This window comes from Ptychodera flava, chromosome 14 (genome assembly GCF_041260155.1).
Source record: "Ptychodera flava strain L36383 chromosome 14, AS_Pfla_20210202, whole genome shotgun sequence".
NCBI lineage: Eukaryota > Metazoa > Hemichordata > Enteropneusta > Ptychoderidae > Ptychodera > Ptychodera flava.
This window is the reverse complement of record NC_091941.1, coordinates 30,400,747-30,415,785: the sequence shown is the minus strand read 5'-3', so window position 1 is coordinate 30,415,785 and position 15,039 is coordinate 30,400,747. Positions and strand designations below refer to the sequence as shown.

At 39.8% G+C, this 15,039-nt stretch overlaps 2 protein-coding genes across 2 annotated transcripts in view; both read right to left on the bottom strand.

The window, feature by feature from the left end:
• Positions 1-15,039, bottom strand: part of LOC139150144 (small ribosomal subunit protein uS12m-like) — a 629,842-nt gene that overhangs the window by 570,196 nt on the left and 44,607 nt on the right. The window lies entirely within an intron of this gene.
• Positions 12,606-15,039, bottom strand: part of LOC139150120 (D site-binding protein-like) — a 4,350-nt gene continuing 1,916 nt past the window's right edge. The window contains exon 2 of the mRNA XM_070722290.1: positions 12,606-15,039. This exon is cut by the window's right edge and continues 143 nt beyond it. Coding sequence (XP_070578391.1) covers positions 13,893-14,972 — 1,080 coding nt within the window. The 5' untranslated portion in view covers positions 14,973-15,039 and the 3' untranslated portion in view covers positions 12,606-13,892.

Below are 15,039 nucleotides of genomic sequence, written 5' to 3'. Positions count from 1 at the left end.
TTTGAACGGGAGTATCTACATCTGGGCCCGAAGAAGTCCTCCGAATTGGTACCAAATGTTGAGAGAACGATAGCATCTCCTTGTTTTATGGACATGACTCATTTACTTAAGAAGACCTAACAGAAACACGCACGTGGTAGATTGACGATTAAATGCTGTAAGTCTGTCAGCGACATTTAATGAAGAAAACAAAATAAGTCAGTTCAATCAATCGTTAATCTCCGCGGTATGATCTTTATCTGATTGAAAGATCCTTCTAAGGACTGGACATCTGCTGAACCGCCTGCTGTTTCTTCAACATCTCTGTGTTCGCATGTCCCTGCTATAGTTGTTGGTTGGACTGGATCATGTTTGAACATAATCATGTGTTGGGACAAAATACCTTTCATAGATTATGTTGAGGCACCCTCTACTATATATATCACCAACATCTGCATCCTGTGCAGAAGAGTTTGAGGCGCACGCTCGTCGCTGTGAATAAGTTGCTCACATAACGCCACTTACTGATATCCATTCTCTCACCGTAGAGTCGGACTTTGTGAGTCACTCAAATCGAACTCACTTTCTAAGGTTGTCAGTTGACATCATACACCATGTATCGCCACTGAATCATTTCGCTGCGTGCTGTCGCCGCTCCAGCTTTCGTGCCGCATACTAGTAGTAGCTGTGGTTAAATTAAGCCCCGGTGTGAAATGACAAAATGACAGCACGAGTCTGGACCCTTTTTGTAACACAGTCGAATGTTTTTATGATAAGTCAGGTTCGTCTTGGCTGTTCTGTCGAACTGAACTATTGTCGTCATCACTATTTGTAACTTTTAAAGTAGAGCTAACTTTCACACTTCGTTTTGAATATATATATATATATATATATATATATATATATATATATATATATATATATATATATAATATATATATACAATTACTAGTAATATTATATATATATATATATATATATATATATATATATATATATATATATATATATATATATATATAACACAAATTACTTCAGGTAAAAAGTAATGAAATCTGTTACTTAAGTTTCATGCATCCTGCAATCATCAGACAGATGAAGTGAAAGGATCCTTAGCCCCACACTCTCTTGCACATCTTTGGACAGATTCCATTACTTTGTACTTCAAGTAATTTGTGTTTATAACGCTCTGCTTAGCATTGAGCAGTGTAATTTACCACGAGGACATCTGTATACTTATATATATATATATATATATATATATATATATATATATATATATATATATATATATATATATATATATATATATTTATCTATATATATATATGTATATATATATATATATAATTAACTGTTAGCAAATAATACCAGGATGTCTACAATGGTCTTTACACTGGCATGGTTGACGTAAAAACAATTGACATGCATGGCATTTTCTTAGCAGCGTGATGTTTCTATTGATGGCGTTTTGCTCAAGTTGGTACGTCGGCAGATAAATCGAAATTGATGTTCTCTCGACTTGTTGGTTTTGGAAGGAAAATAGCTTTTCAGGTTAACGGTAAATGATAGCCTTTCGTCACGTAAATTGTAAATAATAATTAGGGCGTGTTTAAATGGTCATGACATCACAATTTCGGAGAACAAAACTCATCGAACCATTTTTTTATGCAACAATTTCTAGAGAAGGAGAGAAAACGATAGGAGCTTTCTTTCTGGGAGAGACAAAAATGGGCACCTTTAGTTCAATTTCTGTCTGTCTCTGTCCTTTCCCTCCCCTTCCATTCTCTCTCTCTCTCTCTCTCTCTCTCTCTCTCTCTCTCTCTCTCTCTCTCTCTCTCCACAAAAGCTGTTCTTCGTCTGCCTTTCTATAGACTAACGTCGTCCGTACGTTACAAATTGGATGAAAGTACAGCCATGGCCACACCAACACTAAGGAACAGTCATACAGATTAGTAGTTGTGAGAGATGGTTTTACCTTCTGTAGTAAAAGTGTATGGGGTAGGGTTTGCTGCTGATGAGAAATGGAAATGAAGTATGTAATACTGCGTCGTTTTGCTTATATGACCGTGCAAATTTGCATCTTCGGAATATATTTACAGAATCATTACTCGATACAAACTTTCCCCAATATTAGTAGCCTTCAAACGCTAACGAGAAATTGTACGAAATTTTAACATTTCGTCCATTTCACTAGCAATATCACCATCGCTTATTTTGTTCTATTGGCAATGAACAAGATATACGAAACTTGATGTTTATTTCTCTTGCGATATTGTGGTCAGGGAACATGCGGCATTGACAAACATATCGAGACTTCGATGCCGAAACTACGGTGGATTGATTGACCAAGATTTAAAGGATTTCAAAGTGAATGTCAGACATCGGCCCTTCTGAAGTTCTCTGACATAACTTTGATACAAAGTTATTGGGATGGGTGCAAGGCACAGCCGCACTCGGCAGTTTGTGACAGCAATGAATTCGTACGGTATTTTAGGCAAAGAGGACACAAGAGACTGCCGACAGTATTAGCTAATCGCTTAGGGATGGTGTATCGCGCCACCTGGTAAACTTTGTAAAATCTATAAATATTATGACGTTTCATGAAGTCATTGTTGAAATTATCTACCTAGTTCAAGGTGACAATAGACAATGTTTTTGAAATGCATATAAAAAGGTTCATGTTTTATATAGGCATATTTGCTGATACACCGCCCTCTGTCAGCGAATGGGGTTGTCGGTTCTGGTGGGTTAGGAAAGGCAGCAAGCTATGGCAAAAGAAATGGCGATCACCATACAAATTTACCTACTTAAATTGTATAAGCGACTTAATTGCCTAATAGTTTCAGAGACACCCCCAGTATTTCTCTATCCGCTCAGGGGAAGTACGGGTGGCGCGGACGAGGACATTATTATTTCTCTTACCGAAGAACAATAAAAATCAAGGGTCACAGCGCACAATTTGGTACTAGAGAGACAAATTACCTAAGATTTCCCGATATTTGAAATTCAAAAAGGCCGCCATTCGATTTTTGAAAAACTAAGACGGTGAAAACTTTTCTTTCATCAAGAGCTTTAAAATGAGCCCCCACAAGTGGTAGATCAGAAGACAATTGATAAAATTTGAAAGCCCGAATTTCTGTCCCCGAGGAGGTTTCTACCTTAAGACGATCAAACAAGGACATTAACGAGTACGAGAGAGTTCAATGCTACCGTACATGACCGGCAAGTATTTATTGTTCCAGAGCGAGTGTCGTTCCGACCTTCTCAGTGCAGGACACCTCGGATCCATTTTTGACCCAGTCAACGATACGCTTCTCTGCTTCCGACACATCACCCGAAACACGTTTGGGTCACTGTCTCTCAATAGTTGGCGACGCGATTAATCTCCCGAAAAATTGCAAACATCTAATGACGCAGGGACAAAAGTACACAACTCACTCCACGCTAAAAATTTCCTGTGCGCCGCGCCATTCCTGTCATTCACTTTGTTGGCGACGTCCGACACGAGGGGTGATGAGTGACGCCGTTACGCTCACTGGAAAGCGCCGCCACCGGCAATGAATGAGAACGCACATGTCAATCTTATGTTTCAACTTTTAAACGTTTGATAGACCCAGCACTGCCGCTGTATCGAAGGACGAAGATTCGAATGAAATAAAATGACCTGATTATTTACCGCGCGTTTAAAAAGAAGTAGCTTTCAAAATCATGTGAATTTTGTTCACGAAGTCCAATGCTCGATTGATTTTTCGTTATATACTCATATGCAAAGTTTATTAATGAACATCTTTTGAATATGCAAATAATCAAATAACAATCTACTATAAAAGCAGAAAATTCTTGGACCTAAATCGTGCACTATCCATACGAGAGAAATTACATAAAATCGTGGTGCATCAGATGCACATTGGCCACTGCTTGGCGCTCTACTCAGCCGAATACCAGATCTTATAATGGGGCATTCTCTATCCAAACTAGTAGAGGTATAATACAATCGGCTAGATTTTGTCCGCACAACTCCCAGAATCTGACGAAGGCATACGATATGTAACCTTGACGAGAACGGAAATGCAATGACTATAAACCGTGCATGAAGACGTGTGATGAATTAACATGCTGCATCATGCGATTATGCAGAAAAATGGGTTATCATATTAATACATAAAAACATAACACGCATCTGATAAGAGGATAAACTTTAATTAAAGAAAGGTAATTTCACGAATGCACATCCATTGTCATCGCTGGATACCACGACGAACAAAATTTCAACTATATCATAAAAGACTGAAACATTAGTATTTGGCATTTTATATTTTCAATCTTATGACCGAACCCTGTCCCGTGCTTTAAAGGGCCAGCAATGCTTACTTTTGAGAATTTTTTCACCATTTTTGTTTTGAATGTCAACCATAATTCCTTGTTCTACTCCTCACAGCATGTTGGTGTACACAGAGTTCAGCTTGTCAACTCAGCCCGTACGTGTGTAAACTGCACTGTTATTGTTGAAAAGTGACTTCTGGTCCGGACTAGAATTCAAATGTAAACAATAACAACGCATTTTACACATATAGACGCTAAGTTGACAAGCTAAATAGTGAGTGTTTCGGCATTGTTTGGGGAGTAGAATAAGAAGTTGCAACTGATATACGAAACAAAAATAATGAAAATATCATAAAAGTTAGCCCTTTAACCCCCCTCGTTTTCTTTTGGTCTCGATAAACAAATAAATACAACAAAGTACACAAGTGCTTATCAAATGACACGAAGTACTGCGTACTTATTGAATGTGGTATTTTCCAATCCATTCACGGGGTATCATTTGTGCAATACATAACTGCATAGAAGAGACAGAACCCATAGTGGACATATCAATCTCATGCCTCTGTCTGTCAGTAACATTGTCGTTACGTCAGCAGAAGATCACACATGCAGAAGAGGTGTATCTAATGATCTATGGTGGAACCAGACTAGCTTGCTGCATGAACGTCATTGATACAAGCCGTCTTGCTGTTCAGGTGTCATATATCCAATTTCTCGCAACCTCATGAATACACACTGACGAGATTAGCTGTAACTACACGTCCATCGCCGGCCAACATTTGTTAACTACACACTAGCACATAATGTCAGCAAGTTTATCTAGTTACTTGTCAACAAAATATGATTGACGTTGTACACAGTCAATAACAAGCAATGTTTTGCTATTTAATCCTAAGATCAAGACTGTGTACGATATTTTTTGGCCAATGCATGCACACTACCTCCGCCTCCATGTTGGTCTTTACATAATGCATGACTTACTGAATGTGAAAGTGTTAATTATAATCATCTCTTAAAACCAACGAACATATTACGAACAGAATTGGTACATGCAGAAAGGTCTTTTATGGGTTTCGGTTTGTTGGATTCAGTTGTCCCTGTAACTAGAGCAAGTTTGTTTATGTATGGAATTCTGTTATAAGGCCAGCGTAAGCATATGGTATCAGCTCCATACATGTCTCTGCGTCATGGCGTAATGAGGTCGAAAAAGACTACTCAAAGGCCTCGTTTTGGCATTGACAAACTTTGCAAGAGCGCTCCCTTTCTGAATGCGCGTATTGTTATGGCAATTGAAAACTCATGAGAAATGGGTCATTTTGAGGCCGCGAAATCGATTTTCTTCAACAATGTCCGTGCCCCCCCCCCCCCGTCATTTTCTAATTGTTTCCTTTCGATGTGTAGTTTATACGGTTGACGGAAAGGTCGTGCACACGCGCTGATTTATGTCCATGTGTTAATGGAAATTGCGTGCAAAATGATATTCCATAATAATATTCATATTCAGTGCAACAAGTATGAAGACCTATCCTGTAACAAATATATTGACAGATAATGTCCGTCACCATCCATTGACAAAGGATGCACATATTTGTTTCATTCTGAATATCTCATTGATGCCGTTTTATAATGTCATATTTGTACTGTTGCTTGCAGTTCACTCTGTATTCAAAATTTGGGTATCGTGAGTCACCCATGCACTCTCTTGTTGTGAAGGTTTAAACTATTAATGAAAATAAAATTAATGATAATACAATTAATAATAATAATAATAATAATAATAATAATAATAATAATAATAATGTGCATTTGTATCTCTTCAGTTGGGATGCATTACAACATATGTCTCGTATGGGTCACGTGGTTTACGCCGAACTCATGACGACGAACTCGTCTGTCTTTTTTATTTCTGTTCAGAACCTGACACTATCTCACAATCATAACAAATATTACTGCGCAGAGATCTGAACAGGTGACGGCTTCATCGGCACTGTTACAAATTTATTGTCTAAAAATGTACTTGTAAACGGCATGTTTTGAAACATCTTTGCATAATGGAACACTGACCTCTTATTTGTAAAATATTGCACTTAACCAGTTAACTTTACCATAATTCTTGATACAGCACAATGTTTGCCCAGTCTCAGGACTCTCACGCTAACTGACGCTCTTATCTGCCGCCGAAAAGCTGAAGGGAGTTCAAGCTGGTCTGATTGACAGCGCCATCAATGGCCATTTTGGGCAACCCGGGCGCGTAAGAGACACACCCCGCGATATCAGCTTGATACGCGAGTTCGGGCAACGAATAACTCACAAGTAATACACTTCATTCGTCATTTGGCCATGTTGATGTTCTAATCGCGTTGGATTAATCTAGATGCTGTCTCGATGGACTAACTTCCTAAATTCACGTCATTATAACAGGATTACGATCAGATAAGCATTTATCTGGGTCTTGTTGTTGAAAATTTTTCGTAGAGATCCATCTTTTTCGATTTTGGGTTAACTCTGGGACTTAAAGACTTAAAATGATATCTGTCAATGAAATTAAAAGTTATCTATTTAGAATACCAACAGCTTTCACGGTCTAGATACCTCTTGTAACATAAAACAGCGGAATTTTCTCACCTTTCTATTTTGAATATGAGGTGACCAATCAAGAAATGTATTTCTGATGAAATGCAACGCGCTCGCAGCACAGACACAGACATGCACACGCACACACGCACAAATAATTTGAAGTAACTTGTTTATATATATACATATATATATATATATATATATATATATATATATCAGGGCTCGAAATTAATTTTTTTCCCTGGTAGTCCACTTGGGCTACCATTTTCTGAAGTTGGTAGTCCAGTGACAATGGCTGGTAGCCCATGCATATTTTAGTTTAGGGCTTTTTTCATTAACCAGAGAAGAAAAAGCTATTTTCCAAGATTCTTTCCATAAAGTGAATTTGTTATCATTTGATGTGAATATTTGCACACCTTTATTACCCAAAGGAAACTGGTATAATTAACGACAGTAACACTCAAAAGTATGGTGACCTATCATTGTATTGACAACCCGTTTCATTCTCAGAGTTGCTTGCCAATTTTGATAGTCGCCATGGCAATGACCACCACCTTCTCAGCAGGGCTAAAAACAGACCATGGGCTTTCTGTAGTAGGGGGGAGTTTGTGATTGATACATTTTGATCGAAATGCAATGAAAATGCGTTTTCATTGGCCATCATTTTCTGTGCCTGTCATCCAAGTACATCAGTTGAGATATTGAATTTTGTTGCAAAGCTCCATCGCGAGGTCGTCTTTGTAATTTGCAAAACAAAGTCATAGTCTGGCCTTACTGTGTCCAGCTGGGTTTGACTGCATTTAGCTCGTCCAAAAGTAAAAAACCGGACATGGCACGCAAGTACTGACTGAATTTCTTTTCCGAGGCTTTGGTAGTCCCTGGGGCTACCATTTCATTGACTTTGGTAGCCCCAGGGAAAAGTTGGTCTGTGGACGCGGGACTACCGCTAATTTCGAGCCCTGTATATATATATATATATATATATATATATATATTATATATATATATATATATATATAATATATATATATATATATATATATAAGTATACAGATGTCATCGTGGGAAATTACACAACTCGATGCGGATATATAATTTATATGTGTATATATATATATTATATATATATATATATATAATAGATAAAGGCTGTTTTGAAGTTTAAGTTAAATTCCACATCTATGTCGTATTTGGCTTAGCACCATCATTTCACCTTGTTTGTTTGCACTCTTTCGTTGATGACTCTGCAATTATAATCTTAATGACTCCAACTACATTCAAGGGCGTTGCAGATTGTTTGTCTTTTCGTTTACAATCATCATGGACAGAACTCGTCTAAACTTTTTCGATTTCTGATGGCCATCATCATGGCTCAGAATTCATCTGAAATTGTCGCTGGGCTTTATCTCGTACCTGTAGTGTTGGAATGACGTGTTGTCACGAAATTAACCAAAGCAAACGAAATCAACAACACTGTTGCGTCACGTGTTTACTCTCCATGCAGTAGCTTGTCCTACGATTTGTGGATTTGTTTACTCCACTGTCTACGCTGTCCCGAAAGTATGAGACAGTTGCATCGAAATGTTACCAGATGGCAGGTAAATATATTCTCAACTTTCAACTCTCTAATATAGAGCTATTCGTAAGCCTGCAGGGGTTCAATCGGTAGTCTAGGAAAGAATCGATTTGGAACGCCACCACTGATTGATCAAGGTTATCCTTTCAGAGGTGTCAGATTTGGAACTTTTTGCACATTTCGTGATTGTATTGAACCCTAGAAATGAAACTAATATATACCAATCGTCTTTGTGTATTGGTTCTATAGTTTTATGATCTGTATGGTTGACTGCAATCAATTGCAATAAATAATTCATTTTAGTTAACAAAGGGCTTCTGAAATGAATATACATGTTGACGTTTTTACTGTGGGCGACATCTGTCTGTCTGTCTGTCTGTCTGTCTGTCTGTCTGTCTGTCTATCTGTCTGTCTGTCTGTATGTATGTATGTATGTATGTATGTATGTATGTATGTATGTATGCATGCATGCATGCATGCATGAATGAATTGCTAAGATGTTTTCCTTATTTGTCTGCAAAAATCTGCTTCTAAGAAGTATCTTGTCCAGCATCTTAAAATTTAGTTTGTAGCCCAGTGGGGATGGCGATGTCATTTAGATTTCTTTACATGTTCATTAAATTTGCGTTTTTGTGTTTTCAATGGTTTTCCTCATTGTTTGCAACAAATCTTTCTCTTTTGAACCGCCCGACTTATTTTAAAATTGTGTTCAAAGTGAGCCTTCAGAATTTATTCGAACGTAGTGAAATTTGCATTTAAACATTACAGGGCCAATATTCTAATTTTTGGTCAACACATCATTTTACTATCACTGCTTGTCGAAATGGTTTTCGTATTTGATAAGCTGATTTGCAGGGATGACCTTACAAGAGGCGTGTGAATGATGACAAAATCTAAGCATGTAAATTTTGGTGGACCAGTTTTCTCAAGTTTGGTCAAAAGATCACTGGCTCTAACACCAATTGAGTGATAACTTGTGAATCTGACATAGTGGTTTACAAGGCATAATCTCATGCAGAGACTTGTTAAGTACTAGTAATGGCAAAATTGTCAAATGTATATTTGGGGAGCAAATTTTGTTATTTTTAGTCAAAATTTCATTTTCACGTCAAAACGATTGTCTGGTGCACGACAGTATATTAAAGTCAAATTCGGTTCTGTTAAGCTAAGTATATTGTCAGTCTAGCCAGTGGTGACCTATACAACGCATCCGCGCCGGATCTAGTCACGATGTTGCAGCCGTGCATTTTCCCTGTTCTGGAGTTTTCGACGCAAAGTAACCACTTTACCTAAAAGTCACGTTTACTGAAAAGCTCTGAAGGCGCCGCTGTGCCGTCATTTTGGTCAAAACATGCCCACCATAGACACCAACTTGAACAACGCCCGAGTTTCACATAATGCACATATATTGGCGCCGTTGAGGCGTTCAAGGGGTTTGGGCTGTTTGTTTGCTTCAAATGGGATCTTTACTTCCAAGGCTATAGTCTGTACGTGTCAGGGGCATAATTTCGCTAAAGCGTTCAATTAACGCCCAATTGGATATAAGCCCTTTTATTTTTCCGAAATGAAATTTATCACCATAACACTGTAACGGTAGGCTAATCAATCGACGATTTATGAGCATTTACACCATATTAATGTTATCAATAAAAACATCGTCGACGTTAAGGTTCATTTGGAGAAGTTCTGCCAGACAACTCGGGGCAAATTCGTCAGTCTTATGATTAAATGGATGGTTTTCAATGGTTTATGTGAGGGGGTGGTAGTATCGCCTTCTGATACCCGATATCTTACCACGTGGACGTAATTTCCATCTTCAAATTCCATATATATAAGATAATATTTGATTATGGTGGCCTGCTGTTTAATTGGACATATTTTTTAGTTTTGTTGCTTCAGCTCATTAAACGGTGACGATTGCACATCGAGACGTATTTTTTACGCGTTTTATCATGGCCGAATGGTTTCCTTGATAACGCACGATATAAAACTATCAATTATGACCTTTTTATGACGCCCTATAAACGTCTCCCAGAGCTGTTAGGTAAAATAGGAAAAATGTGTTTCGGTAACGTGCTTCCGAAAATTGGGGTAGCTAGGTCGGAGGAATTTTTTTTAATTTTTGTTGGCTGAGACCAGTAAAATACTGCAAAATTTTGAGAATTTACTCAAATTTTTTGAAAATGTGAAAAAATGGCTAAGGTTGGCGGGCTTTTCTAGGGTATAGGGTGGGTTACAGGAAACATTTTTTTATTTGGCTATACGACATGATATAGTAAGCACTTCCAAAAGAACAAATTCATGCATATCGAGACTGTAACACGTTGTTATTATATAAGGACAAAATGAACCGACAAATGATCAAATTGTGCATACGACAGAATGCATGTGAACGCTCCGTGAAAAATGCCGAAATTTTCCGCGCAGAATCGAGAATTCAGTTTGCCTCATCCATCCATTGAACGAACCAGTAACAAGTGCTCCCTAAGTCACTCATATGTGTCTGACCATGGCTGCACCATATGAAACGTTAGCAGCAGTAACTTTTACTTTTCACTAGTTTTGTTTTGTATGACAATTGCAAAACCTTGCTCCCCATACCATTTTGAAACACCTATATTTAGCTTGTTAACACAGTCTATTCTATTCAGTGCACAAAAACACATCAGATCAATATCTTCTACAGAGCATCAAAGTAAAAAAACCAAAGTCCGTGTAGTCTATGTATTGTCAACAATATAACATTGCAGTTTACACATGTACAGCTTGAGTTGACACACCCAATACTGTAATTGACATTTTAAAAAAAGTGAAAAAATCATCAAAGGTACACCAGTCCTTCACTGTCCCTCTAACGATTTGATAGCTAGTCCAGCTTCGATGTATGCATAAAGGTTTTGTCGTGCCATTGCTTTCCCGAACCATGGGGATACGGTATCGAATTGCAAAGAAAACTGGGTCAACTTGGCACCAGATATACGAGAACCGAAAGTAATGAGTGCGAACCATGTGCCACATAAGAAGTGCCTTTGTCATTACAAAACATCGCAACAGGTGGTTCGCAGAGTCTCTCCCCCTCGCCTCTCCTTTCAACGAGACTGAAAAGTCGCCTAATGATCATGCTCGCGGTCTTTGTTTCGTTTCATGTACACAAACGTGGCCCACCGTTCGCCACGGGGTTAGATAACTCGTACGAACAAATGCCGCTGCTGTGCGGGCAGGGCAAGGCCAATAAAGGCAAATCTACAAAACTACATTTCCTAAATAGAATATCTGAACCTTGGGATGTGATAAACTAGCCCCGGGGATGATGCTTTCATTGAGAAATTATTTTTCAAGACGCTGGTTGCTCTGAAATATGGCCTAGGAACATACGTTGGACTATAAGCCAGATGTGAGTTCCAAAAACAACCAGTTGCACACCGCAGTGCTGAATATTGCAACATTTCATGTTTTTTAAAACTTGATTTGAGAATAAACTGTCAAGGTTTGTGTTCGCAATGGAATGAGATATTTCATTTGTTTGACCACGCCAACAACTACAAATAGATGCACTGTCGTTAAATAAAACCCAAAACAAAGACAAACTAAAAAATGTGACAGAGCATAAAGAGCGACAGAGTGGTATCAATTGACAAGTATGTTATTCACAGACAACATGCTGGACGTGGATTTTCATCGATAGTATGCTGGGTGACTTCGATTTCTCTTACGGAAAAACTCCGGGTATAGTCACCGCTTATATTACCTGTCGAAAATAAATGTTTGCGACAAGTCTTTCCGCCTTTCATTTACTTATTTCAATCTCGTTCCCATCCAACTGCCAGTTAGTAGGTATTTTATTGGTGTTAACCATTTCATATGTCGCGGCGGGCCGAGTTGGAGATTGAGTTCAAGTTCAAACAGCGCCCCCAACCACAATACTCGGCTGCCGTGATGTGACCTCGGAATTACATCATAAGATGGACGAAACGTGCGGGTTATTTTTCGCGCTGACTATATGCCTACTCAGATAGCTTTGATACATTCAGTCAAGGTTGCCTGTAATTGTGGCGCATTTACGCGGATACGTTTGCCTGACACTGCTTTTCTTCTCACGATGATCATAGCCAGGTTGCCCTGACACAAAAGGACGCTGACATCAATATTTTTAAAGTGGTGTCTTTACAGTTTTTTTTAATGTGCACTGTGTGTGAAGTGAGGTATTAATATACATTACCAAATGTTTCGTCAGAAGGAGTGCATACTCAAGGCCGCACACATCGTTATGTATTTACATGGCGGGACTGCGCACCGAAAGAATTGCCCCGTTTGCGCAACTGTCTCTCTCTGTCTCTCTCTACACGTAACAATATAATAATTATCGATTTGATCAAATAAGTCCTGAACACTAAATTTACATATGTGCGTCGGTGCCCAATATACATGTATTACAATCTGTCTTGACTGCGAGCAGAGCTCACAAGGTTTTCACGTTGAGCAGTAGACGGCTACCATGTATTCGAAAATATACAACCCACTTCATAAGTCCGGTGTATCACAGTGCTCGATGCAGTTTCAATGTGCTGTGTCGAAATATCTAAGCTTTCAATTGTAAACACAATATTAATAAAAATTAAAAAAAAAAATAATATAAGGCACCGTTTCAAAATGGTGAAAATCCATCTACAATCACAGAACGTGTAAAAAGTATCCCTGCCAAGTGATTTCGGTACCCTGCCGTGTTTGAATTAATGTCCCTGAATTAATCCACGAAATCGTCCGTTGGTCTGCGTTTAAGGCCGCACAAAATCGAATTCAAACTGACTTTCTCATATCCCAAACAAAACATTCTCTGGCAAACAATAAGCGTACATTACGCAATATCCCGTAATGATTACGTAAAATTACGTAAATTTTCAGGCTGAATTACGTGGGCCTTTGTCTGATGTCTCTCTCTCCCCTCTCGTTTTACGCCTTTCGCTGACTGTACAGCGCGTGGGGCAGTTTCTTCCACGCTCCTGTGTGTCTTCGTCAGGATACACGCCCTTGAGGAGGCATACGCTAGCGTGTCACTGGCGATTATTCAGGGAGCCACGTGTGGCGATTCGAATTCTAGCCTCACAACACGTTGTGCGACTTCCATAAAGCATACACTTCATAACGAAGATTACACCGACTGCTTACAAAATAAAGGACGTAATTACACTACTCAAATAGTTATATAATTGTCAACCATTTTCAAGGAATTTTGTCTCGCCTTCAAAAACTCTGCGAATAATTCGATGAATTTCAAAATAAAGGCGAACCAGTTTATCTTCCTTATTTACGCAATTGGCATTTCGTTCTTGAGATTGGTTTCATCGTTTCAAATTTCCTGGTGACCACTTTTTAGCAGACAGACGATCACAATCACGTGTCGACAGGAAACGGCATGGACGAAATAACTAAGTTACTAACTGTTATACAAGACACATCGCAGTCTGGCGGTTTCCTCTTTCAAGGCTGCGACTTCAACCCGTAGTCGTATATTTTCCTGTTCTAGGAGGGCCGCTCTGATGGCCACTTCGTCCTCTTTAGCTTTCCTAGCGTCCCTCGATCTCTTTGCAGCATCATTGTTCTTCCTTCTGCGCTCCCAGTACGACTCGTCCTTCATTTCGTCGGGCAGCGACCGTCGTTTCCTCGACGCGCCCGATAGTCTGTCCGAATGCAGAGCAGCCGCAGCGGCTGACGACGAACACATTGAGGGTAACGAGCTGAGCCCCGGTAGCGATGAGGAAGATGAGGTAGAGGGGGCGGCTGCCATGATACTCTCCATTTGTTTTGAATTGTCCCCGCTTTCGTTGTGTACCGTAGGTTTTCCTGAGATAGCGGTATCCGCGTGCGCATTGCTGGCCGTGTTTGGTGAACTTGAGACTTGTGATATGGTCCGTTTCCGTTCCAAGGATGATGGATCCACGCGGGGCGCTTGAGGTACAAGTTTGGTAGCTTCATTTGCTAGAGTCATAAGATGGGGCGCAAGGCCTTGCGTTAGGCCAGGCTGTATTGTCGGCAGCGGGGTCATTCCCATCCTCATAGACAATGCCGCGTATGGATGAAGGCCGGCTGTTCCAAATCCGGCATATGAAAGCATCTCGTGGCTGGCAGTGTAAGGTTTGAAGGGTCGCAAAGGTCTGGTCGCGTTCTGGCGCATGGCCGCGTTGATCACCGAAGCTGGGTATGGGAAATGTTGTTTGTACAACACTTTCGGTTGAGACGGCGAACCGCGTACAACTCCGCGTGTTCCAGTGCTGGTTGAACCGCTTGACGACTCACCGTCTGAATCCGAGTCCGTGTGGGCTTGCGGCCGGCTCTCCGCCGCCGATCGTGACGACCCGCGACTGGACATGTCGATGGCAGAGGCTTGGGGCGCCTGGTGAACAGAAACCACGTCGTCAGATTCGAGAGGTTGGGTTTTCATGTCCATATTTACATCGCCAAACGCGTGATGGTGCATGACCTGAGCCGCCGTTGGTGAGGCAGCTTCGTTGGGCATTGTGTAATATTGTAGTGCTCTCTATCAATCGACTGTTGTGTTATATGCAACTTGGTGATCACGTGGT